General features: G+C 42.8%; 4 protein-coding genes and 4 non-coding genes across 12 annotated transcripts in view; 6 read left to right on the top strand and 2 right to left on the bottom strand.

The window, feature by feature from the left end:
* Positions 1-6673, bottom strand: part of ZWILCH (zwilch kinetochore protein) — a 35530-nt gene extending 28857 nt beyond the window's left edge. For 3 of the 5 annotated variants that reach the window (XM_087428576.1, XM_087428577.1, XM_087428579.1), the window contains exons 1-3: positions 6420-6673; positions 3767-3818; positions 1167-1262 (exon numbers count right to left, since the gene is read on the bottom strand). In XM_087428576.1, the coding sequence (XP_087284702.1) occupies positions 1167-1262; positions 3767-3818; positions 6420-6544 (273 nt within the window). In that variant the 5' untranslated portion in view covers positions 6545-6673. The remainder of the gene's footprint in view (positions 1-1166; positions 1263-3766; positions 3819-6419) is intronic. The other 2 variants (XM_087428580.1, XM_087428578.1) reach the window with 2 other exon arrangements.
* Positions 6674-7087: 414 nt separating this feature from the next.
* RPL4 (ribosomal protein L4) lies at positions 7088-12136 on the top strand. Its single transcript, XM_087428585.1, has 11 exons — positions 7088-7211; positions 7581-7621; positions 8463-8634; positions 8827-8933; positions 9306-9444; positions 10134-10258; positions 10560-10689; positions 10968-11124; positions 11422-11505; positions 11613-11733; positions 11817-12136. The coding sequence occupies exons 2-11, from the start codon at positions 7589-7591 to the stop codon at positions 12045-12047; spliced, it is 1299 nt and encodes a 432-aa protein (XP_087284711.1). The 5' UTR covers positions 7088-7211; positions 7581-7588; the 3' UTR covers positions 12048-12136.
* LOC147917587 (small nucleolar RNA SNORD18) lies at positions 8684-8754 on the top strand. Its single transcript, XR_015551794.1, has one exon. It is a non-coding gene; the product is annotated as a small nucleolar RNA SNORD18 (small nucleolar RNA).
* Positions 9146-9244, top strand: LOC147917586 (small nucleolar RNA SNORD16). The gene has a single exon (XR_015551796.1). It is a non-coding gene; the product is annotated as a small nucleolar RNA SNORD16 (small nucleolar RNA).
* Positions 9961-10032, top strand: LOC147917585 (small nucleolar RNA SNORD18). Its single transcript, XR_015551792.1, has one exon. It is a non-coding gene; the product is annotated as a small nucleolar RNA SNORD18 (small nucleolar RNA).
* On the top strand, positions 10750-10819 carry LOC147917584 (small nucleolar RNA SNORD18). Its single transcript, XR_015551793.1, has one exon. It is a non-coding gene; the product is annotated as a small nucleolar RNA SNORD18 (small nucleolar RNA).
* A 1489-nt stretch (positions 12137-13625) lies between the features above and the next one.
* Positions 13626-16949, top strand: SNAPC5 (small nuclear RNA activating complex polypeptide 5). Its single transcript, XM_004421724.3, has 3 exons — positions 13626-13804; positions 15092-15175; positions 15998-16949. The coding sequence occupies exons 1-3, from the start codon at positions 13715-13717 to the stop codon at positions 16109-16111; spliced, it is 288 nt and encodes a 95-aa protein (XP_004421781.1). The 5' UTR covers positions 13626-13714; the 3' UTR covers positions 16112-16949.
* A 2203-nt stretch (positions 16950-19152) lies between these two features.
* MAP2K1 (mitogen-activated protein kinase kinase 1) overlaps positions 19153-22412 on the bottom strand; it is a 79521-nt gene continuing 76261 nt past the window's right edge. Inside the window, exons 9-11 of the mRNA XM_004421723.3 lie at positions 21382-21443; positions 20933-20978; positions 19153-20179 (exon numbers count right to left, since the gene is read on the bottom strand). Of these exons, the coding sequence (XP_004421780.1) occupies positions 20066-20179; positions 20933-20978; positions 21382-21443 (222 nt within the window). The 3' untranslated portion in view covers positions 19153-20065. The remainder of the gene's footprint in view (positions 20180-20932; positions 20979-21381; positions 21444-22412) is intronic.

Genomic DNA, 22412 nt, shown 5'->3' with positions numbered 1-22412 from the left:
AAGCAACTGTGTAACACAACAGTATTATCAGCACTCAATAAAAATCACTATAATTGCTCTGCCAAAACAGTTACCACAATTAAAACACAAAGGTTTAAGGTTGTAATTATAAAGTGATACAAAAAATAAGAAGTTCCCTCTTGTTACATTTAACAAACAAAAATTAAAGTTGAACCTTATGAGTCATAGCTATTTATGCTGTGCTATTCAATACAGTAGCCACTAGCCACAGGTAGCTATTGAGCATTTGAAACATGGCCAGACCAAATTGAGATGTAAGTGTAAAATACACACTAGATTTTGAAGACATAGTATGGAAAAAAAAAACTTAAAATATCTCATTAATGATTTTTGTATTAATTAGGTATTGAAATGATAATATTAGATATATTAAATAAAAAGAATTATTAAACCTAACTTCAGATCCAGCAATCCCACTCCTTGGTATTTCCTGTAAAGAAAACTTAGGCTTACACAAAAATCTGTACAAAAATGATTACAGTAGCTCTATTCATGATAACTGAAGACTGAAAACAACCCAAATGTCCTTCAAAGGGTGAATGGGTAAATAAACTGTGCTATATCCATATCATGGAATACTACTCAGCAATCAAAAGAAATAAACCACTGATACACACACATCTTGGATGAATCTCAAAGGCATTATACTGAGTGAAAGAAGCCAGACTCAAAAGGTTACACACTGCCTGATTCCATTCAGGACATTCTTAAAAAGACAAAACTACAGTGACAGAGAAGAGATCAGTGGTTTCCAGGAGGTAGGGGCTGGGGGAGGGTATGATTTTAAAAGAATAGCACAAGGGAGTTTTTTGGGGTGATGGAATTGTTTCATGTCCTGATTGTGGTAGTGATTACCAGATTCTATATATGTGTTAAAATTCAAAGAACTGGACAACAAAATTAAAAAAAGTCAATTTTACTATGATAATTAACTTCACTTATTTCTTTGTTTTTAATGAGGCTACTAGAAAATTTTAAATTACATATGTGGTTCACATTCTATTCGATAGCATTGTATCCCTAAAAAAATTAGAATCCACTTTCACTAATATGCTTATAAAAAATGAGCACATTTGAGATTATTCCCAAGAAACCAAATTTGGCTATTAAGAATTAAACAACCACAAAGCCCAAGTACTACTTACCACTTTTTCCATGATGAATATGACGCCATTTTCATTTAGGACATTTTTCAAAGGGTTCGGTTGGCCTTTGCTGATCAACTGCACTTGGACATCAGTCTATTAAAAACAGATAATGTCAAGCAATGATATATATACACACATACATATGTGTACAAATATTTAAACATATAAAGACCAGTTCTATGCAAGTAACTGGAAAAGAGAATTTGAACAAAACAGTTTTAAAAATAAGATTTCACTTATTCTTTACCCACGTTGTTTTTCACATTTAGAAAATCTAGCTCTTATATCTCTACCTACACACTTCAAGACCCACCTACACTGTACCCTGCCTTGTAAAGCTTCTTTTGATTAGGATCACACTGACATCCTCTTCCTCTAATCATATTGTATTTACTGTTATGTACCATAAAATTTGCACTTTACTATATGTTATCTTTTCTTCTGATTATACTATGGAATTTAGAACTTTATCAATTTATAGGAACTGTATTTTTTTATTCCAATTGCTGTAGAAAAGTTTGAAAATAGATAGCTAAAAGAGATTTTTTAAAACTCACCTATAAATTCTACTAGCCAGGGTAATCACTACTGTTATTAGCCTGGCTGGTGTATAGTTTGCCAGATCTTCTTCCAGGCATATAAATAAATCTATTTAAATAGAAATGTATCTATTATTTAGATATATAAATAGGATTTTGCTTAATAAAAATAGGATATTGTAATAGTTTTATATCATGAACCTCTTTCCATGCCATTAAATGTTCTTTGGCTGTCTAGTACCACAGCTCTACCATCATATAACTAATTCCATGTTGTGTGACATATGGAGTTATTTGCTATAGTAAACAATTGAAAATGGACATCCTTGAATTACTTTCTTAAAAAGAATAGCTAAAATCACACTGATCTTGTCAAATTGCCTTTCAAATATGTCATACCTACACATTTGCATTCCTATCACTTATGTTAACATATTGAGTATTTTCATTGTTTATTTTTACCATCTCATGGCAAACAATAGTATCCTGTTATTGTTTTAATTTTCATTTATTTGATCACTAATGAAGGTGAACAGTCTCTAATATGCTTATTATTGACAAATGTCTCTCATTATTTGAATCTGTTTAATTTCTTAGTTTGGCTATTAAAGCGTTTAGATATCAAGTTGAAAGAGCAAAGGTTGCTGTGTTATTCTAATCTACTAAGTTCTTGCATTTCAAGAACTGTTGTGGGTTGAATTATGTCCCCCCAAAAGACATGTTGAAGTTCTAACCCCAGGTTCCTCTGAATGTGACCTTATTTGGAAATAGGGTCTTTACAAATGTAATCAAGTAAGATGAGGATTAACTTGGATTAGGGGGACCCTAAATCCAATGACTGGTATACTTATAAGGAGAGATTTAGAGACACAGAAACACAGGGAGAATGCCACGTGCTAATGGAGGCAGAGATAAGAGTGATGTGTTTACAAGTCAAGAAACACCAAGGATTGTTGGAAGCTACCAGAAGCTAGGAGGAGGCAGGGAAGGATCCTTTCCTAGAGCCTTCAGCAGGGGCATGGCCCTGCTGACACCTTGATTTCAGACACCTAGTCTCCAGAACTGTGAGAGAATAAATCTCTGATGTTTTACGCAAACCAATTTGTGGTACTTTGTTCCAGCAGCCCTAGGAAACTAATAGAAGCATCAAACAGCAAGAATTCAGATAGGGAGGGTTTACTACACATACCTGGATAGACTTGACTCCTGAGTTTGGTTAGTGAGAATTCAGATACTGAGAGATAACTATACTTGTATTTTTCTTTCTGTGATTACTTATTTGAGTCCTTTTCTTATTCTTCTACTATAGTTGTCTTTTTTCTTATTGATTTTTAAAAGTTTTTTATATATTTTATATATATATGGATATTAACCCTTATCATTTATGACTGTTTTTCCCCAGATTATTTGTCTTTTAGTATATAATTTATTTTAGTTCGATAATTACTTTATGAATTAAACTCTATGGAGAGTTTACCCATGGAACACTTGGCATATATTAGATGCTTAATAAATCCATGAATGTTTATAGCAGCTTTATTCATAACTATCAAAAACTGGAAACATTCTGAGAGTCCAACTGGTGAATGGATGACCTAACTGTAGTCTATCCATACAATGGAATACTATTCAGCAATAAAAAGGAATGATCTACTGATACACACAACATAGATGAATCTCAAATGCATTATACTCATGATAGAGCCAGACCCAAAAGGCTACATACTGTATGACCTTATTTATATGACATTTTGGTAAAGGCAAAACACAAGACAGAAAACAGACAGAAAATAGATTAGTGGTTGCCAGGGACTGGGAGGAGGGGAAAGGGTGGACTATAAAGGGACATGAGGAGATTTTTGGAGGTGATAGAAATGTTTTAAAACTTTTTTATGGGGGTGGTTATATGACTGAATGCATTTGTAAAAACTCATAGAACTGTACTTCAAAATGGTGAAATTTACTCTATGTAAATTAACTTCAATAAACCCAACTTTTAAAAACTCACAGTTTTAGGATTATTGAGTTGTTTTTAAAAACCAAATAAATTGTTCATACCTCATAGATAAATGGGTCTTTAGAGATTCCTTTCTTTTCTTCATCACATTCCCTAAAATGCAGAACTACATGTGAAAAATAGAGCCACAGTATTCTGTCACTTAAACTCAGGGGTCAGTCATCACTTTATCTCTGTGCGACACCAGTGAGAAAAGCAAAATGTAAAGTATTCATGGCAGCCCTAAGGCATATTTGGGAGGGAAAAAAAACATAAAAAGAGTATCAGGTTAAGAAGAAAAGAGAAAAAAGAGACGTGGTAGCCATTAACAGACTGCTGCCCAGTTGAGTACAACTGCTCCGGAGGCAGGAAATTAGGTTAGCGACCTCTACTCTTGTGTCTTTTAAAACACATCACCAGTTACTATTAAAATGTAATTTACCACATAATTTTTGGGAAATAAAAATGACTGGATTCTGATCTGTCACTGAATCAGTGGGTAACCACAGAAAAGTTACTTAAGGGTCTCAAACCTTAGATTTCTATGGGTAAAACAGAAGCATCTATCCTCTCTCTACTTTTATGAGCTGTTACCAAAAAATTAGTAAATCTGATAATGTTAAATAATTTCCTTTTAAAAATGTAAGCATAAAACTCTAGGATACCCTTTTAATAATTATCATTTCATTCAAGAAAATTTTAAAATAGTGATTCCAAAACATGTAAACGATAAACCATTAACATATCAAAATGTACATCAGCCTGATCTACACTTTGCAAGAGAAAAGAATCTTTAGAGTCCTAAAGAAACCCAGCGGAATTGTTTCAGGACACCATTTATTATTGGATCTACTCTATGACTTACTGAAATACAAACATGAGAGCTAGGCCTGTGACTGGTTCACTTTTGCCATTTTGGACAAGATTGTGTCTTATTCTTAAAGATGTTTGTCTTTTATGTGTAACTCAGGGATGTTATTCAATCAGTCATTCAGCAATCATTTCTCAAGCATGTGTATCAGAGGCAGGCACTCTTACTAGATGTCCAGGATATAAACAAAAGCATAGTCCCTGGTTCATAGTCTTGATTGGAGTCCAACGAGTATAGCAACAGTTAGAACACGGGGTGATGAGTGCTCCAACAGAGGCGAGAGGGGCACAACAGAAGAGAGTTTGCCATAGGGCTTGAACTTGATCCTGAAAGCCAAGAGGAACTCACTTCAAGTTTTTAAATGGGAAAGATCTCTCCGATAGTAACGTGGAGGGTATAAACTTGGAGGCCAGGAAAATCGCTGTGAATAACTTGTAGTAGTTCAGAGAAGTGATGATGATGGCCCGAAAAAAAGCAGTAGGGATGGAGGGAGAACAAGTGCACCTGGTGACTGACTAGATGGGGTGGGGATGGGGGCGGCAGAACAGAGAAGTGCAAGTCTTGGGTTTGGAACTCTTAATTCAGAGATGGAATTCAAGAGTAGAACGTCAGGTTGCGAGGGGAAAAGACGAATTCAGTTTTGCAGATACTGAGTTTGAAGTCTCATGTGGAAACTTCCAGTAGGCAGCTGGATACACATGCATTGTGAGAGACTCAAGAGGAGTAAAGACGTTTGGTGCTTACAAGTGGAGAGAAAGACTAACATCCATGAAATAATTGGGATATAGAAAGGGTCTAAATAAAGTTGTTATCAATAGGAGACTGGTTAAATAAACATAAAACAGCCATAGAATGAAATATTATACAGCAGTTAAAAACAATGGGATAGATCTATAGCCTCGCATACTGAAAGCTATCCAAGACATTGTCAGCTAAAAAAACTTAGTGCTCTTCCTACAAAGTTCAAAAAATTGACAAGACTTACCACTTTTGTAAGCAGAAAAAAAGCAATAAATATAAACAATGAAAAATGATGGCATTTAGAAAATAAGGGATTAGATTATATCAGTGGTTCTCAAAGTATGGCGTCAGGCCAGCAGCATCTGCTTCACCTGGAATTTGTTAGAAAGGCAAATTCTTTAGCCCCACCCAGACCCACTAAATCAGAAACGCTGGGGGTGGGACCCAGCAATCTGTGTTTTGACAACCCTCCAGGTGATTCCGATGCACTCTCAAATCTGAGAACGACTGGATTCGATTTTTACGTTGGATGCAGAACTACATGGAATCCTTTTTGGTACTAGCACTTCACTAAAGAATAAAATGAAGACTTAGAGCACAGGGAAATAAAGGTACTTTAAAAAGCCAACACACCATCCCCTCATCATTACAGCTGTAGCTCATCTGATAACTATCTTGACTAGACTATAACAATACTTTTCACACCAGCAAGGCTTTAAACAGGTGAAGGATGCCAGCATCTACTTTTCCATATCCTGGGAGGGGCCTATAACGTATCCCAAGTTGTGGGCATTATCAGACGGAATAAAGCGCCTCTTGGAAAACTTGTCACCTTCCACCTCGATAATGTACAGATGTTTTCTCTTAAAGGAGACTACAAGCAAGCCCCCACAGGGCCAGCCCCACATTGGAGCAGATAACTGGCCTCTCCCCAACTCCCGGACCCCAGGAAATCTGACTTAGTCTGTAACAGACGCGCCCCCGGGAACTGGCAAGGGGCTAATCCCCAAGGCTGCGGCAAGAGGCTGGGGGCGGGGATCGAGATACCCCGCGGGAGAACTGCTGTCCTCGCACCCTAGCCAACAGCAGGGGCTACAACTCACTGCAGGAGACGAGTGTAAAGCTCCTCAGCAGCTCGGTTCATTCGCGACCACATCGCCCCAAGTCTGACAGCAGATCCGAACCCGCCAAACCGAACCGCGCGCCGAGCGGTGACATCCGGGGTCATGACCACCTCGCCGGGACTACTTTTACCCTCCCAACAGGTCTCGTTTCTCCGCAAAGTTAAACTTTTGTTTTAGAGCACACAGCGGTTTTTCCTGTCCCAATAGTTTTCCATTCATAAAGAAAAAGTTAAAATAAGTTGCAGCAGTTGAGGGAAAAACTCCTCGTCTCGCGAGTTAGCCACGCCTCCTTGTGGATTATTCCGCGAAAAGGAGTCCCTCGTTTCTAAGTGCTATTGTTAGCTTTGAAAGTCAATAGACACCGCAATTGGACGCATATGAAGAAATAACACACTATTTTTTATTTTTGTAGAGTGGCAGAGAGATATTTTGTGTCTCTAGATTGGTTCTGTGGCGGGGCAGGGTGGGGACCGAGTTGAAGGTTACATATAGAGCGGCAGTGCTAAGTCCTTCCTTTTCCTGCGGGAGCCGCCGGGTTGAGAGGAGCGTGGCCTTCTCTCCCCGCCATGGTGAGTGGAGGTTCTCTCGGTTGGGCTTTCTCCTGCTCTCGGGTCCCAGCAGGAATGGATTGTGGGTTCAGGGCATAAAATCTTAAGGAGAGAAAGCGAGGAAAAGGAGATGAGGACCGAAAGCATCTGTTCGTGGCTGGGAGCTGGGTAGTGCGGCTCTACGGCAGCCATCTTAGAGGCAACGTGGGCGTCCCGGCACGGGGTGCGTCTGGAAGCAACGCTGGCGGACCCGAGATTGTTCTCAGGCGCGGAGGGCCTTTTGAAATTCTAGCTTTCCCTGGATCTTAAAAGGCATGGGTTCTCCTGAAGATTTGGGAACTCTTGGGGCTTAAGGCTGAATCGGGGTGAAAGAGTCCATTTCGGGGCTTTGTATCTCCATGTGCTGTTGAAATATTTTCATCTTTTAAGAGAAAAATACCAGTTTCTTTAACAGAAAGAAACTGATATTTCACTTTTCTGAATTCGCGTGTGTTCAGCTTAAGAATCGCCTCTATAAAAGCCTTTTGATTTTCTTGCTTTAAAGATGAATTATTCTATTTGGTGTCCGCTAAATCTTTGATTTCTTACCCAGCTCATAGTATGGCTAATGTTACACGTACTGCACTTCCACAGGTAATGACTGCGTGTGTGACATGAGTGTTCTATGCCCTGGGGAGTTCCGTGAACAAAAGAGACAAAATACAGTGTCTTTATGCTTGGATAGTGATGTTCGATGGTAATGGTGCTGTAGACATTGGAGAGGAGGCGGTAGTTGGACTTGAAACAGAGTGATCAGAGAAACCTTCTCGAAGGTGGCCTGAAGGAGGTGAAGAAGTGTGCTAAGAGTGTCTCGAGGGTGAAGACTTGGCTACCTCTGAGGCAGATGGGGGCTGGCCCTGAGTCTAAGGAGGAGAGTATCTGGAAGAGTATGGGAGATAAGGTTGAGCAGATTGTTCAGGCCATTCTCAGGACTTTAGTTTTACTTTCAGGTGGTGAGTCTTTGGAGAAGGTTGAGCAAAAAGTAACATGATGTGTTTATTAAGTTTGGGGAAATGTGTTTAGAATGGGATGAAGGGGGCAAGGAGGAAGTTGGGAGGAATAGTGCTGTGGTAGGCAAGATTTGCTGACATTTGGGGTGAAAGAGTTTAGATGGTGGCATTGAGCAGCATTTTCAAACCTTACAGTATGGTTTTGATCATCTGCTTTGTAAGGCCTAGTTTGAAAGTTTCATGATAAACCATTCTTTTAGAAAATAATGAAAATGATGTGGCAGAACTTGAGATTCTAAGTGTCCTTCAAGTGTAAGAAATTATTGAGATTAATAGACCTGAGGATGTGTTGGTAACTGAGCCATTGTTTTACCTCGCCACACTCTAGTCTCTTCTGTAACTGAGCATTTGATAGTATTGTTGGCATATGAGAAGAGTGCCTCTTACATTGCTTGTGAATATAAACATCTTTTACTTTTTCCCAGGCGTGTGCTCGTCCACTGATATCAGTGTACTCCGAAAAGGGGGAGTCATCTGGCAAAAATGTCACACTGCCTGCTGTGTTCAAGGCTCCCATTCGACCAGATATTGTGAACTTTGTTCACACCAACTTGCGCAAAAACAACAGACAGCCCTATGCCGTCAGTGAATTAGCAGGTAAGGATTTAGATCTTTCATGGGTTGGTGTTCCTAAGAGCTACTTGACAGCAGTGATGAAATTCCATTCCATTGGTCCGTGTTTCTGAACTGCATGATTTTCCTGGATGTTCTGATGCTGTTTGCTACCATGCATAATAGTCAGGTTGGTGTGGCTGGGTAGCTAAAACTTGGATTTCTTCCCAATTTCAGGTCATCAAACCAGTGCTGAGTCCTGGGGTACTGGCAGAGCGGTGGCTCGGATTCCCAGAGTTCGAGGCGGTGGGACTCACCGTTCTGGCCAGGGTGCTTTTGGAAATGTATCCTTTGTTTCACTACCTAGACTGGTTGGCTCTCATGGAATTTAGCAGACAGGACCTGGTTTATTCATGTTAGTAACTTGAGAATATTTCTATCCAAAATACTAGTAATGTCCAGGTTAAACGTTGCTCCAGACAGATTTGAAATCTGGAAGATTTTTCTGTCAAATGTTTTTCATAAAGACAGCGGGGGCTTGACTTGAAGTTTTGCTTGCAATGATGTCATAATTTGCGTCTTACTCTGTTCTCAGCGACAGTTGCCTGCTGTCAGTAAGCTGGTTCAGAAGGGTGACGAAAATTTTTACTGAGCAAGACAATCTTTTTTTTTAATTCCTAAAATTTGAGAAAGCTGATTCTTAACTTCAAAAATAGATGTGCCGTGGGGGCCGCATGTTTGCACCAACCAAAACCTGGCGCCGTTGGCACCGCAGAGTGAACACAACACAGAAGCGATATGCCATCTGCTCTGCCCTGGCTGCCTCAGCCTTACCAGCGTTGGTCATGTCTAAAGGTTTGTAATATTTTGTGTTGTAGGAGTGGTACAAAATATCCTTTTTTTTTTTTTTTACTTCACCTGAACCTTTTCATTCATTTTTTTTTTTTTTTTAGTTTTTATTTATCCCCCCCATGCCCCAGTAGATAGTTGTATGTCACAGCTGCACATGCTTCTAGTTGCTGTATGTGGGACGCAGCTTCAGCATGGCGGGAGGAGCGGTGCATCGGTGCGCGCCTGGGATCCGAACCGGCGAACCCTGGGCCGCCGCAGCGGAGTGCGCGCACTTAACCGCTTGCGCCACTGGGCTGGCCCCTTCATTCATATTAATAATAGCCTATGTAAATTCTGTTCATTTCAGAGTGCCTGACTAAATTTCCTTTTATTAATTATTAGTTCTGACTACTTCAGTTTAACAAATCAGTCATCAGTGAATAAATGTAACTGAGGAATTAATTCAAATAGTGATTTAGTATATTAGGAATTTTTCCACTTAAATTTCATCATGTTGCCCACTCTATTTTTATTTAACTGTCAAAATGATGAGATTCCACTTCATTGGTCCGTGTTTCTGAAACACATGATATTTGTGGAAATTCTGATTTGGCAAATTGTATATACCATTTTGGTTTTGTGGGTTATATAAAATGTTCTCAATTTTTCAAAAGGTTCAAGATAACCAGAACAGTGTTAATTGGCTTTGTCAGGTCATCGTATTGAGGAAGTTCCTGAACTTCCTTTGGTGGTTGAAGATAAAGTTGAAAGCTACAAGAAGACTAAGGAGGCTGTTTTGCTTCTTAAGAAACTTAAGGCGTGGAATGATATCAAAAAGGTAGGTTTAATGAACACATTTACAGTTCGGTAGTCCTTCCCACAAATTTGTTGTCAGATTTTAAATTTTGGAAGATAACTAAAAGGCAGTAGAACTAAACCTTAGTGGATATGAGAGCAAAGACTCTGGGACCATACTACTTGAGTTTGAATCCTGACTGCCATTTACAGCTGTGTGTTAATGTTAGGCAAGTCATTTGTGCCTTAGTTTCATCATCTGTAAAATGGTGGGTTTTTTAACTATGCAGACCTAGTGCAGGGGTCATATCTTAATCGGAATACTAAACCTTCTCACTTTTTAGGTCTATGCCTCTCAGCGAATGAGAGCTGGCAAGGGCAAAATGAGAAACCGCCGTCGTATCCAGCGCAGGGGACCCTGCATCATCTATAATGAGGACAATGGTATCATCAAGGCCTTCAGAAACATCCCTGGTAATCCTTGCACTGCTTACGTGTTTTGATTGCCCATACAATTGTAAGCTTACTTGGCTTTTATTATGATGAGATTCCACTTTATGGTCCGTGTTTCTGAAACACATGATTTTGTGGAACTTCTGATTCTTGGCTGAATGAGTGCACCATTGATGGTTGAAACTGCATAATTAATAAGATAGATCTCAAGTACCTTAGGTGTAGCACATAAGCCTAAAGATGATTTGTGTTTCTTCTGTTGAAATACAGGCTCCCTAATTCTCCTTTCCCTTTAAAAGGAATTACTCTGCTTAATGTCAGCAAACTGAACATTTTGAAACTTGCTCCTGGTGGGCACGTGGGACGTTTTTGCATTTGGACTGAAAGTGCTTTCCGCAAGTTAGATGATCTGTATGGCACTTGGCGTAAAGCTGCCTCCCTCAAGAGTAACTACAAGTGAGTGTCCTTCCTATTGCTATACTGAACACAAGTGTTTATGCCGTGCATATTTACATTGGAAATTGGTTTGCATGTTTTCTAAATGCATTGTGTCAACATTTCCCCTTATGCACAGATGCAATATGCTGAAATGGTAAGATATTCTGAGAAGTGATAGTGTGGTGGAAATTCTGATTGAATTCTAGATGGCTAAATGATTAAAAATATGTTCTGTTCAGGTTCACATTCTTTAGTCAATTACATGAGAAATAGGAATTGAGCATCTATTGTCAACATTTTCTCTTTTTCTTTCAGCCTTCCCATGCACAAGATGCTCAATACAGACCTTAGCAGAATCTTGAAAAGCCCAGAGATCCAAAGAGCCCTCCGAGCACCACGGTAAAGTTGTGATGTTTACAGTAATTCTTGCCCCAATCTTATACTGTTGGTTATTTCAAAAACGTGGATAAGGCAAATGAAATACTAATGTGTCTACCTTTTTATAGCAAGAAGATTCATCGCAGAGTCCTGAAGAAGAATCCACTGAAAAACCTGAGAATCATGTTGAAGCTAAACCCATATGCAAAGACCATGCGCCGGAACACCATTCTTCGCCAGGCCAAGAATGTAAGCAATTATTTGATTTTTGCCGGTATATTAAGCTTTTTAGAAAGGTTTGTTTCTTAGATTTTCTCCCTGATTTGTTGCAGCACAAACTCCGGGTGGATAAGGCAGCAGCAGCAGCACTAGAAGCCAAATCAGATGAGAAGGGGGTACCAGGCAAGAAGCCTGTGGTGGGGAAGAAAGGAAAGAAGGCTGTTGGTGTTAAGAAGCAAAAGAAGCCTTTGGTGGGAAAAAAGGCTGCAGTTACCAAGAAACCAGCAGCTGAGAAGCCTGCAGAAAAGAAACCCACCACAGAAGAAAAGAAGCCTGCTGCATAAACTTTGTTTATTCTGTAAAGGTCAAATCATTTTGGACAGCTCACTTTGAATAAAGAAAGACCTGATCAAAGAGACAGTCTGAAACATGACTTGTTGGGTGTGTTGTGTGATTCTTGGTTAGAATTTTTTTAATGACACTTTAGTATCCATAATTCTAGCCTTTCAGTTCAATTTTACAGTCTGCTATGCAATGGAGCCTTGGATTTATAATAAATGCATGCACTTGAATGGGAAAGGGGATGCTCCATAAATCCAGATATAACATCTATTTTGTAAATAACACAGTGTCTTGAAAGACTTGTCTTAGAAATACACAGAAGCTGTTAGAATTTAGCCCCAGCCCTAAAAAACAAACCTTGGAAAATGGGCAAAATTTTGTCAAGATTTGACATCTCAGTAACCACAAGAGGGCAGAATCGGACGGAATACATGTTTTGAAGCACAGCAGTAAGAAATTGATGGTGTTCTCAGAGAAGTGTTCTTAAAACCGGGACAGGGCCTGCCCAGTGGCTTAGCGGTTAGGTGCGCACGCTCCGCTGCTGGTGGCCCGGGTTCAGATCCCAGGCGCGCACCGATGCACCTTTTTCCGGCCATGCTAAGGCCACATCCCACACACAGCAACTAGAAGGATGTGCAACTGTGATGTACAACTATCTACTGGGGCTTTGGGGGAAAAAAATAAATATAAAATTTAAGAAAAAATGATAAACCTGCTGGGATAGAAGACAGTTGGAGGAAGTGCTTGCCGCCCTTTTTGTTTTGACCCTTGGTATTCAAGTGCCAGAAGCATTTTTGGAACCACTTAGGTATCTGACAGCTTTACTAGGGGATGAATGTTGACCAAGCATGGTGGGGAGAAATGTACTGACGAGCATTAGGTTTTTCTCTGAAGTTTTTAATTTGTCAATGGTGTCTTACTGCCTTGGAGTTGATCTGCTCTTACCTCTTTTTGTCTCACTTCAGGGTCTTGTTTTACATCTGAGTTTTTCCCCAGTGCTCATCTCAAAATCCAAGGATGGGATGATGTACTGTCTTCCCGTTTGCAGACTGGAGATACCAGTTCCTTAGCGTGTGAAGCCCTTGTCTCCAAATCCAGTCTCAGCACCGCTGTGTCTTAATACTCTTTAATTTGCGCAGGCCTCCTGGGAAGCCGCTTGCCTAGGCATCCTTGCCTGCAGAAACCACATTCAACAGTAGGGATCCTGTTCCCGTGTGCTAGATACTGGAAGTTTAAGTCCCTGCCTTCCAATGCATCTGCAGGTTTTGTGGAGCTGAAACAGCCACTTGTGGCACCACGACATTGGAATTGTGATACAGCAAGTACTGTCCAACTGAAGCATTTGAAACGATATTTGACCATTTTCTCTCCAGGTTCTTGACAGTTCAACACCCTGTGCTTTAGGAATCCTGATCATTACTCGAGTCTAGGCTTGGTTTAAAACCCCGGTTTGTGCCTCTCAGCTGGTCCGCAGCCACGCAGCCTGCGCGAACGCCGGCAGGAAGCCGCGCCGCCCCGCCCCGCCCCGCCCCGCCCCAACCCACCGTGCCGCCAGCCCCGCCCCGCGCGCGGCCCCATTTCCGGGAAGGCGGAGGCCGTGGCGTCATCACCGAGCGCCGGGCCGCCTGGACAGCGCGAGGGCGGCGGGCGACGGGCCTGAGGAGGTGCGATGCTCAGCCGGCTTCAGGAGCTGCGCAAGGAGGAGGAGACGCTGCTCCGGTTGAAGGCGGCGCTGCACGACCAGCTGAACCGGCTCAAGGTGACCCCGCGGCCCCTGCCCCTCCCGCTCCCGGAGCCCCGTGCGGCTGCGGCGCCCACCTCGTGCCTCCCTCGGCTGGCGGTTCACCCGCCCGTGGGGAGCGTGTTTGGAGTCGACGGCCCACCCCTGTCAGAGTCCCGTCCTGCGGGTCTCGGCCGAGCCAGCGCGCTGCACGGGTGGCGAGGGCGGCCTGGCCGCTGTCCCTGCTCTGCTGGCGCCTGAGACAGCCCCAGGCTGCCGAGGGGCAAGGACGCGCATCCTCCGGTGCTGCGAGCACAGGCGGCGAGGCCCTGAGGGCAGAGACCTGTCGCGCAGTAGGGTTGCCCGGAGCTCTTCTTCCCGGAGCTGGTACTGACCGCGGCCTTGACGGGAGTCGAGAGTGGGCCCACTAGGGCCCGTCCCACTTCACCCCCCCAGCCCCAGGGACATGACCCTCATGGTCCCTGCTCAGCAGTGGCCTTCAGGACCTTCAAATCCACATGAGATGAGGGTTGTGAAAGTTCTGTAAACTGTGACGTATCAGAATGATTCGCTTTCCCTCAGGACCTGTAAGGCCTGCACCCATTCATGTCCTTACATCGCCACAGTGCCTGGACAGGTCCCTACTGTGTGTCGGTGATGCCCTCCAAAGCCCACATTCCTTGATGCTCCAGGAAACACTTCCATTTTCCAGGCGAGGGAGTCGGCCTTCTGTGGAATCACAAGACACCTGGCTCTTTTTGTGTGTGTGAGAGGAAGATCAGCCCTGAGCTAACATCCGATGCCAGTCCTCCCCTTTTTTCCTTGAGGAAGATTGGCCCTGGTCTAACATCCGTGTCCGTGTCCGTGCCCATCTTCCTCTGCTTTATATGGGCCGCCGCCACAGCATGGCTTAACAAGCAGTATATCGCTGTGCGCCCGGGTCCGACCCTGCGAACCCCCGGCCGCCAAAGCGGAGCGCGGGCACTTAACTGCTGCGCCACCAGGCCGTCCCGACACCTGGCTTTTCTAAGGGCACGCTTGTGTTTTCTCCCCCGAGCTGCTATGTCTGGGGGATTGGGAGCCTGGCTCAGCTGGAACACCTGTACCCCAGGGGAAAGGGGCTGGAGGCTTTCTTTGCTCATTTCCTTAAAAGGCCAGGAAAGCTTAAGGGCCTCACCCTTCCCTCTAAAGCTGCACAGATTACAGTACCCTGCTTTCACTTCCTCTCATGGAAGCACTGCTTTTTACAGCATGCTTAGTAAATTTTACCCACATCAGTATCTCAGTGAAATAGTAAGGAAAGTGTCCTCAACTCTTCTTTTCTAGGTTGAAGAAATGGCCCTTCAATCAATGATTAGAAGAGGGGATGAGATGCTGCCCTCTCCACCTGCACCTGAACAATCACATGATGTAAGCTTAATCAAGTGTGGGCCTAGGGAGAGAATGCAAAGTCCATTCTGCTCCCATGCTGCTTGGTGGTCACAAATTGTTCTAAATCACATTATTAGGGCCCAAAGGACTGTGGGAAGTGCTAAGAAGAATTTTCTAGTTTAATGAACTGTCTATTCCATATTACTGTTTTAGACAGGGAAGAGCCCGCCTTTCTAGCAGCTTGTTAAACTGATTGATTTTTAATTAAGTGTTATTATATTGCCTCTATCATCCTGGTCATCCGTTCTCTCGTTACTCCAATGAATCCAGGGAGAGTGGAGATCTTTGCAGGGACGTGTCAGAACTTTTGCTGCTCTGTGAATAAGCAAGCTTGGGATTCAAAAATAGAGTGTAGCTTCAACTACAAAGCATAGTGCTAAAAAATGAGTCCTAGTCCTCATTGGATCCTTCTCTTACCAGATTCCCTCAGGTAAATCAGTAAAATCATCTTTGTCTTTCTAAATGTACATATTTGAGCAGTTCTTCTCCCAGATGTGTATTAAGCCATTCAAAACCATTTGAAAGCAGCACATCTAAGCCAGCATAATTATTTTGTAAGAACCATGTTTGTAAATCAGGAAACAGTCTACCAAATCTAGCATTTACCCTCCTCTCATTTTTGGCAGTGGGGGTGGGGAGTCAGGGTAGAATTTGGAGAAATAGGAAAGTGGCCATACCTCTTGGTGATAAATATTGAGGATGAATATGCAACTGCAATTTGATTTTAAAACATTTTTAAGAATTTGCTGTTTTGAGGCCAGTGTCTTTCCTACTAATCCATAATTTCCTTGGCTGAAGCAGATGTTGGTGCATGTAGACAATGAAGCATCAATCAACCAAACTGCACTGGAGTTGAGCACAAGGAGCCATGTGCCAGAAGAGGAGGAGGAAGAGGAGGAAGAATCAGATTCCTGAAGGGGGAGAAGAGCTGGGGTTAGTTATACAAATTAAATTTCTAAGTCTCAGGAACTTGCTCTCTTCAAAGAATTCTTGCCATGGGCCCTGTGGCCTGCTTTAAAAGGAAGCAAGAACTTTAGGAGGATGTGTAGTTGTAAAAATGGTTCCATCAATAACTCAGGTTTCAGAATGCTTTAACAAAAATTAGTGACATGTAGAAAAGCAGAGATGCAATGTCTTAACATTAAGCAGTACGAGTGGTGCTGTATCTGTATTCTGGTCAGATTCAGTAATTGTGTTCAAAACAGAAAATTTCCTCTGAAATGCTATTAAGAAAGTCTGGCATTTGCAAAAAGGGCAGAGTTTAAATACAAGCCAGCCTTTCCAATCAACAGTGCCTCTTTAAGAAAACCAATTAAAGGCTGTTTGCATGCCATTGAACCCTTGTGGGCAGAGCAGGGCCACAGTCTAGGAGAGAAAGATGACCAAGAGGAGGACAGAGGGCCACTTGAGAGCACAAGCTATGGCCACCTCTCAGTGACATCACAACACACTGCCTACTATAGGCTGCTTTGTGTGGCTGTTGTCATGTTTAGGTTGAGACGTCACTGTGGTTAAAATGTGCTTAGAAATAAATTATAGATAAATAGCCATCATGCAGCTTGCTGGTTTCCAGAGAGCAGCAGAGAAAAGGATTAGCTTCTCCTCTGGGGCAAGTAATACAGCAGTATTTCTGGACTTAGAGAGGAAATGTGTCATTAAAGAGGGAATCACTATGCTTGGGAGATTGGATTTTTATAATAAAGAGATGACAGTTACAGAGTAAGAGTTAATAAAACTTGGTATTTGAAGTTGAGATTCATTTCTGCGCACTGTCCCTTTTCCACTGAATGTATAGTTTAGTTGCTTAATTTTATAAAAGTAATTTGCGGGGCTGGCCCAGTGGTGTAGTGGTTAAGTTCGCATGCTCTGCTTTTCAGTGGCCCAGGGTTCATGGGTTTGGATCCCGGGTGCAGACCTATGCACCACTTATGAGGCCATGCTGTGGCAGGTGTCCCACATATAAAGTGGAGGGAGATGGGCACAGCTCTTAGCTCAGGGCCAATCTTCCTCACCAAAAAAAAAAAAAAAAAAAAAAAAGGAATTTGCCCTGCCTGAGCAACAGAAAAGGTAAACAAAACACAAAGAACCTGCTCAAGTAGAACTTCTTATGTAACTGTTTAGAAACAGAAATTTCTAAATTCTTAGTTATTTGGGGTGAGGGAAGTGGGAGAAAGATGAGAAATAGAAAATGTGATAGTTCCTTTTAAAATGCCTTATATGGAAGCATTTTCTGAGAGATGTTGGTTTGTTCCAGAAGAGAACATGGATATATTTGTTAATCGACATTTCATTAAAGTTATTTTGAGCTAGTCTTACAGGAAATAGCCAGAAGTTTTCTTGGAAAACACAGTGTGAAAATAGCTTTGCAATGAAAAGCATCAAGGTGTACATTTTGGGAGTCTAATTTAAAATACGAGCATGGGTTTTTGAGCTAGAAAAAGTGCCTGTGAATTCTAGCTCTGGCGCGAGCTAGAGCTCTGGATCTACCAGCTCTAGTGGCCAGCCGGTTAGTGGCGAGCCTTCTCACCTCTGCAGCTCTCACTTTCCCATCTGTAAAATGAGGGTATTCACATCTACTCTGGCAACTGCACAAGTTGTTGTGAGGTGCTAATGAGATATCATTTAAAAATCCAACCACTGTTGGTGTCTCAGTGAGAAGTTTGAGGAAGGAATTTGGCATGGGGAACTCAAACAGCAAGACTGATGCAGGGAACAGCATTCTTAACAGGAATTTGGCATGGGGAACTCAAACAGCAAGACTGATGCAGGGAACAGCATTCTTAACAATGAGGTCATTCTTGGTAAAAATTACTAGGAAAAAATCTTTTGACTCTGAAAATGTAATACCTTTGGATGTGAATAGAGAATTTAAAACACCCCTCAAAAGACAGCATGAAAGCATTCAGATCCAGGTTTTAGACTCCAGGTTAATCATTTCTTCCTTTTAAGATGCTGTTTGCACATTTTAATGAGACAGTCTCAATAGTAGTGGCATCCTCTCCGTTAGCAAAAGATACAGGGTGTGTGGAGGGTGTGGGTCTTAAACCTCGGTCTGAATGTTTGTATGTTGAAAACATGTTAAGTTACACCGTTGACTTAGAAGAAGTGTTAGCCTCACATCAAGAGAAAATGATTGACTAGCTGAGGCAGCAGTATATACAACACTAACCAGTTTTTAAAATCCTGGCTGTATCCTAAGCTCTGGTAGATCTAGAGTGAATTACCTGCTCAGATAAAAACCAACTTTGGTTTTTAATTTGAAAATGAAATAGGCCTTTTTATTTTTAAATATACATTTATTTTGGTTTTCTATAACCTGCCCTCTCAAAGAAGAAAATGAGAGAAGAGGTGCTGACCAGGCAGCCTCACATGTACCTAAGTTCCAAAAGTCACTTTTAAAGAAAGGGCACCATTGGCAGGTTGGGACATGGCTTTGTTTTCTGTGACTTCACTGCCACCTCACAGGCATGACAAAGCCAGCGCTAGGCACATTCCTTCTCTCCAGGAAGGTGTAGTTAAATGTAATTGGTGAAAGAGGGGAAACCATTGCTCAGTGGAGCAAAGCAGCACAGAACTGACTGTCCCGATTAGAGGTGCCAGTGCCAACCAGGCGTCCTGTGAGCGTGTCGACCACTCCCTATCCCCACCCCTGCCTACTTCTCTTCTCTAATATAAAGAGACGGGATCTATTCACAGGTCCACAGGAAAGGTGCAAGATTCACAGATAGATAAGGGTGTTTTGGTGAGAAGGAGTTGGACAAAGTTCAAAGATTGGAATTACAGGAAGCCCCATTAGTCCAAAGCACTGAAATTGTCCTCAGCACGGTATTTCCGCCTCCAGCCTCCTTCCTGTCTTTACCTTTCCCCTCACAATAATGCTTGGCTAAATCATTTGATTTCTTATATACAGAAGACACTGAAAATCCTACCACAAAAGTAGAAGTATTCTTTCATCCTTTTAACTTGACAGTATATTTATTAGAATAAGAGATTAGATTTGTTAAACATCTGGATTAAAATGGTTAAAAGGATACAATTTTTAGGCACTATGCACACTGTTGTTTACAATAGCATCAGTACTTGGATTTGGGGAAAAATAAATCTCATACTTTTAATGCCTTGATCCATCTGTAACGTTCAAAGTAACGCCACCATTTTAGAAACACTGTCCAAACTTAAAGAGACATATCCCACTAAATATCCCACACAGTATATTTAAAAATAAATATAGAAATACAACCAGAAGTCTACAAATCATCAGAGTAGACAGACTGGTGAAGCCCCAGCTATCATGGCAGTGAAGGGCTTTGGCTAGATTTTGATGGAAATTGCTGAATTCTACACCAAAAGCAAAAAAATAATAATAAAATAACATGATACATACTTTCTGATGCTCATTTTCATAGCAGCAAAGCATGCTTCACATGCACTGCCTGTGAAGGATCTTACAAGGCTCCTTCCTACTCAAATAGAAAGAAGGTACGCCCGGCAAGAATGAAGTACCACTAAGTGTCAAAGAACCCCAAAAATACAGGCAGCCAGCCAGTCACGGCGAAGGAAGAGCTGTGCAATTTTCAGTAAGAATGACTACCCACAAGTCACCAAAGTTTCACTGAAATTTAACATTGCGCATGTTTTGATCATCAACATACACAAAACAGCCCCAAGCACAAAGCCAATCCACTTAGGGGAATAACAATAGTAAAGACAGTACTATTAAAAATGACACAAAGAGAATTTTGGCACATGCTGTGTTCTTCATCCTTTGTCATAGGTGAAATGCACGTCTGAACAGACAGGCATGGGAAAGAGGCCTAAAAGCAACATGGCACACCACTAGGCATTCATTCTTTGCTGCTTCCCAAATGCTTAAATGCCAGCCGCATGGGTTGGTGTGCTGGGCTGGTTAAGGCCGATGGTGGAGCAGAGCCAACCTGCAAAATCCACTTCCTCAGCGTCAGATCTCTTGATAAAAGCATGAACCTGCGTGCGAGGAAACAAGGTAAGTGGTGTTACAAGACCACCAAGAAGGAAAATTCAAGAGTCCTGGGTTTAGAGCTTGTGCTGCCCTTGGAAGGAGGAGCCTGCCCTTGAGCAGCCCTGGGGACCAGGAAAGCAGGGCCAGCCGCAAGCCAAAAGCACCCCCCCATCCCCCACCCCACCCCCGCCTCTGCCAGTTTCACCAGCTGCAAGGCCTTGGGCGACTCACTTCCCTGGGAGCCTGCTCTCTCCCGCTATTAAATGGAGATAGTAGCTCTGCCTTCAGTGCCTCACAGGGTTGTTAGAAGGAACAAAGGAACTGATGAACTTGAAAGTGCGTGTTACACCAGATAGGCTGTACGAGGCGTGTAAGCTCAGATATTTACAGTGTTGCTTCCCCACTCCTCTCCCTACACCACCACCTAACCAGAGGAGGCAAGTGGAGAGTGGCTTGGGGAGGCTGCTGAATGTAAGGCAAACCGGTCAATACTAGAAGACCCTGTCCCCATGAAGGGGTGGTCTGGCCCTTTCTTTCCCCGGACTCCCTCGGGCTGCAGGGTCATCCCAGCTTTTCTTTTAAACTGATGGGAGGACAGAGGAGACTGATGTTTGGTATCCTACAGCCTCAGGGTCAGCTGGATGGCAGTGGTCAAGGCAGAGCAGGGAGTGGGCTCAGGAAGTACTGAACAGATGCTTGACGGGAGGAGAACAAATGAATAAACAGGTAGTCTAAGAATCGGAAATAAATGGACTTACCATGAGTTGCTTCAAATCTGCTCTCTCTGCGGGGTTTTTTATTAAGCTTAAAGGAAGAAAGATAATGTGAGAGCTATTGCCTGGTGCTGGTTCTAACTCCAAGTTTGCATGTCTGTCCTCCCCACACCCTCTAGGCTCTGAGGAGTCCCTGAGCCTTGTTCATCTTCCTGTTCTCAGCACAGTGCCATGCCCACAGGAGGTTAAATGCTTGCTGAATTAAACTAAGGTCGAAAGGCAGTATGCCGATCCCCGTAGAGCAAGTGCCGAAAGCAGCAGCCGTTGGACCCACTGCTACAGGCAGGTCACCTAAGTCCTAGCACTCTGGGAGAAGGGCAGCAGCCAGAGGGTGATCAGAGAAGAGGGGAAAGGGCAAAGTCGTGCTCCTCAAGATGGAGTGGAGAGCCTAACAAAACCAGGGTACTCTTCCAGAGAACAAGGAGCCAACTTACCATTTATTCACAAAATCTTGAAATTCCAGACTGAATACTCCACTGGGCAGTTTTGGAGGAGGCTGCAAATACATGTCAAGACATAAGAAATGCCTGGCTTCCTGCTCCAGCCATCTCCTCTCCCCTCCCCACCCCCACCTCTGGGCAGTGCTGCCCTTATCCAGTCAAGGAAAGGCAGAGGTGGGAAGCCAATGGCTGGCCTGCTGGGTCACCATGATGGAACCACTGGTCTCACAAACCACAGTTACAACTGGGGCCAGGTCTGTATTCTGCCACCCACTTGTCTAGAGACTGAACAAATCACTGTTCCTCTCTGAGCCTCAGTTTACCCTTCCATGAAATGAGAAGGGCCTAATAATCTCTGGGATCCTTTCCAGCTCTGACACTCTGCAACTGTAAATCTTGGAGTATGGCATGGAAGCAACCAGCAATTATGAGTAGCAACAGCTAGGGGAATATGCAAACCACCAGGTCTAGTCCAGCCTGGACAGCTCCTGTGGCAGTCATAGAAGGCTAACCGAATAATGATAAAATGTCTGTCCCTTTTCTGAGCCCTGAAGGAGCAGAGAAAGGTTAATAAAACATTAACTGGCAGAGGGCTGGGTCTGGAAGAATGTTACCTGCACACTCACTCCAGGAATGAAGCTGTTTGCAGGCATCAGAGCAAGAACACTGGCATCAGCTCTAGTTTTCCGAGGGTGTATGGTGGAGATCACACAGGGCTACACGGGATAAGGCCATGGAGCACCCACCTCATGTGCTCCACGCAGCCCCAGGAAATGTGAGCCACCCTCATGTGACCTGTGCTGGGGTTGTGTGCAGCTTCCTTAAGAACTGACCCCCAGACACCGCCCAGGATGTCACTGCTCTGATGTGTAGCCCAAATCAACAGGTGATTTGAGACTAAAAATTAACCACTGACACTACCAAAAAAGCCCAGCCTAGCCCTCTGAATGTTCTATCAGAACAGCAGGTGAATAAGCCTAATCTGAGGTCAAAGACTAAAACCCAACTCTTAGGCCCACCTTGCA

The sequence above is a fragment of the Ceratotherium simum genome, chromosome 3 (assembly GCF_057802395.1).
Source record: "Ceratotherium simum simum isolate JZ-2026a chromosome 3, ASM5780239v1, whole genome shotgun sequence".
NCBI lineage: Eukaryota > Metazoa > Chordata > Mammalia > Perissodactyla > Rhinocerotidae > Ceratotherium > Ceratotherium simum.
The sequence above is the reverse complement of the archived record's forward strand: the minus strand, read 5'-3'. Positions and strand labels throughout refer to the sequence as shown.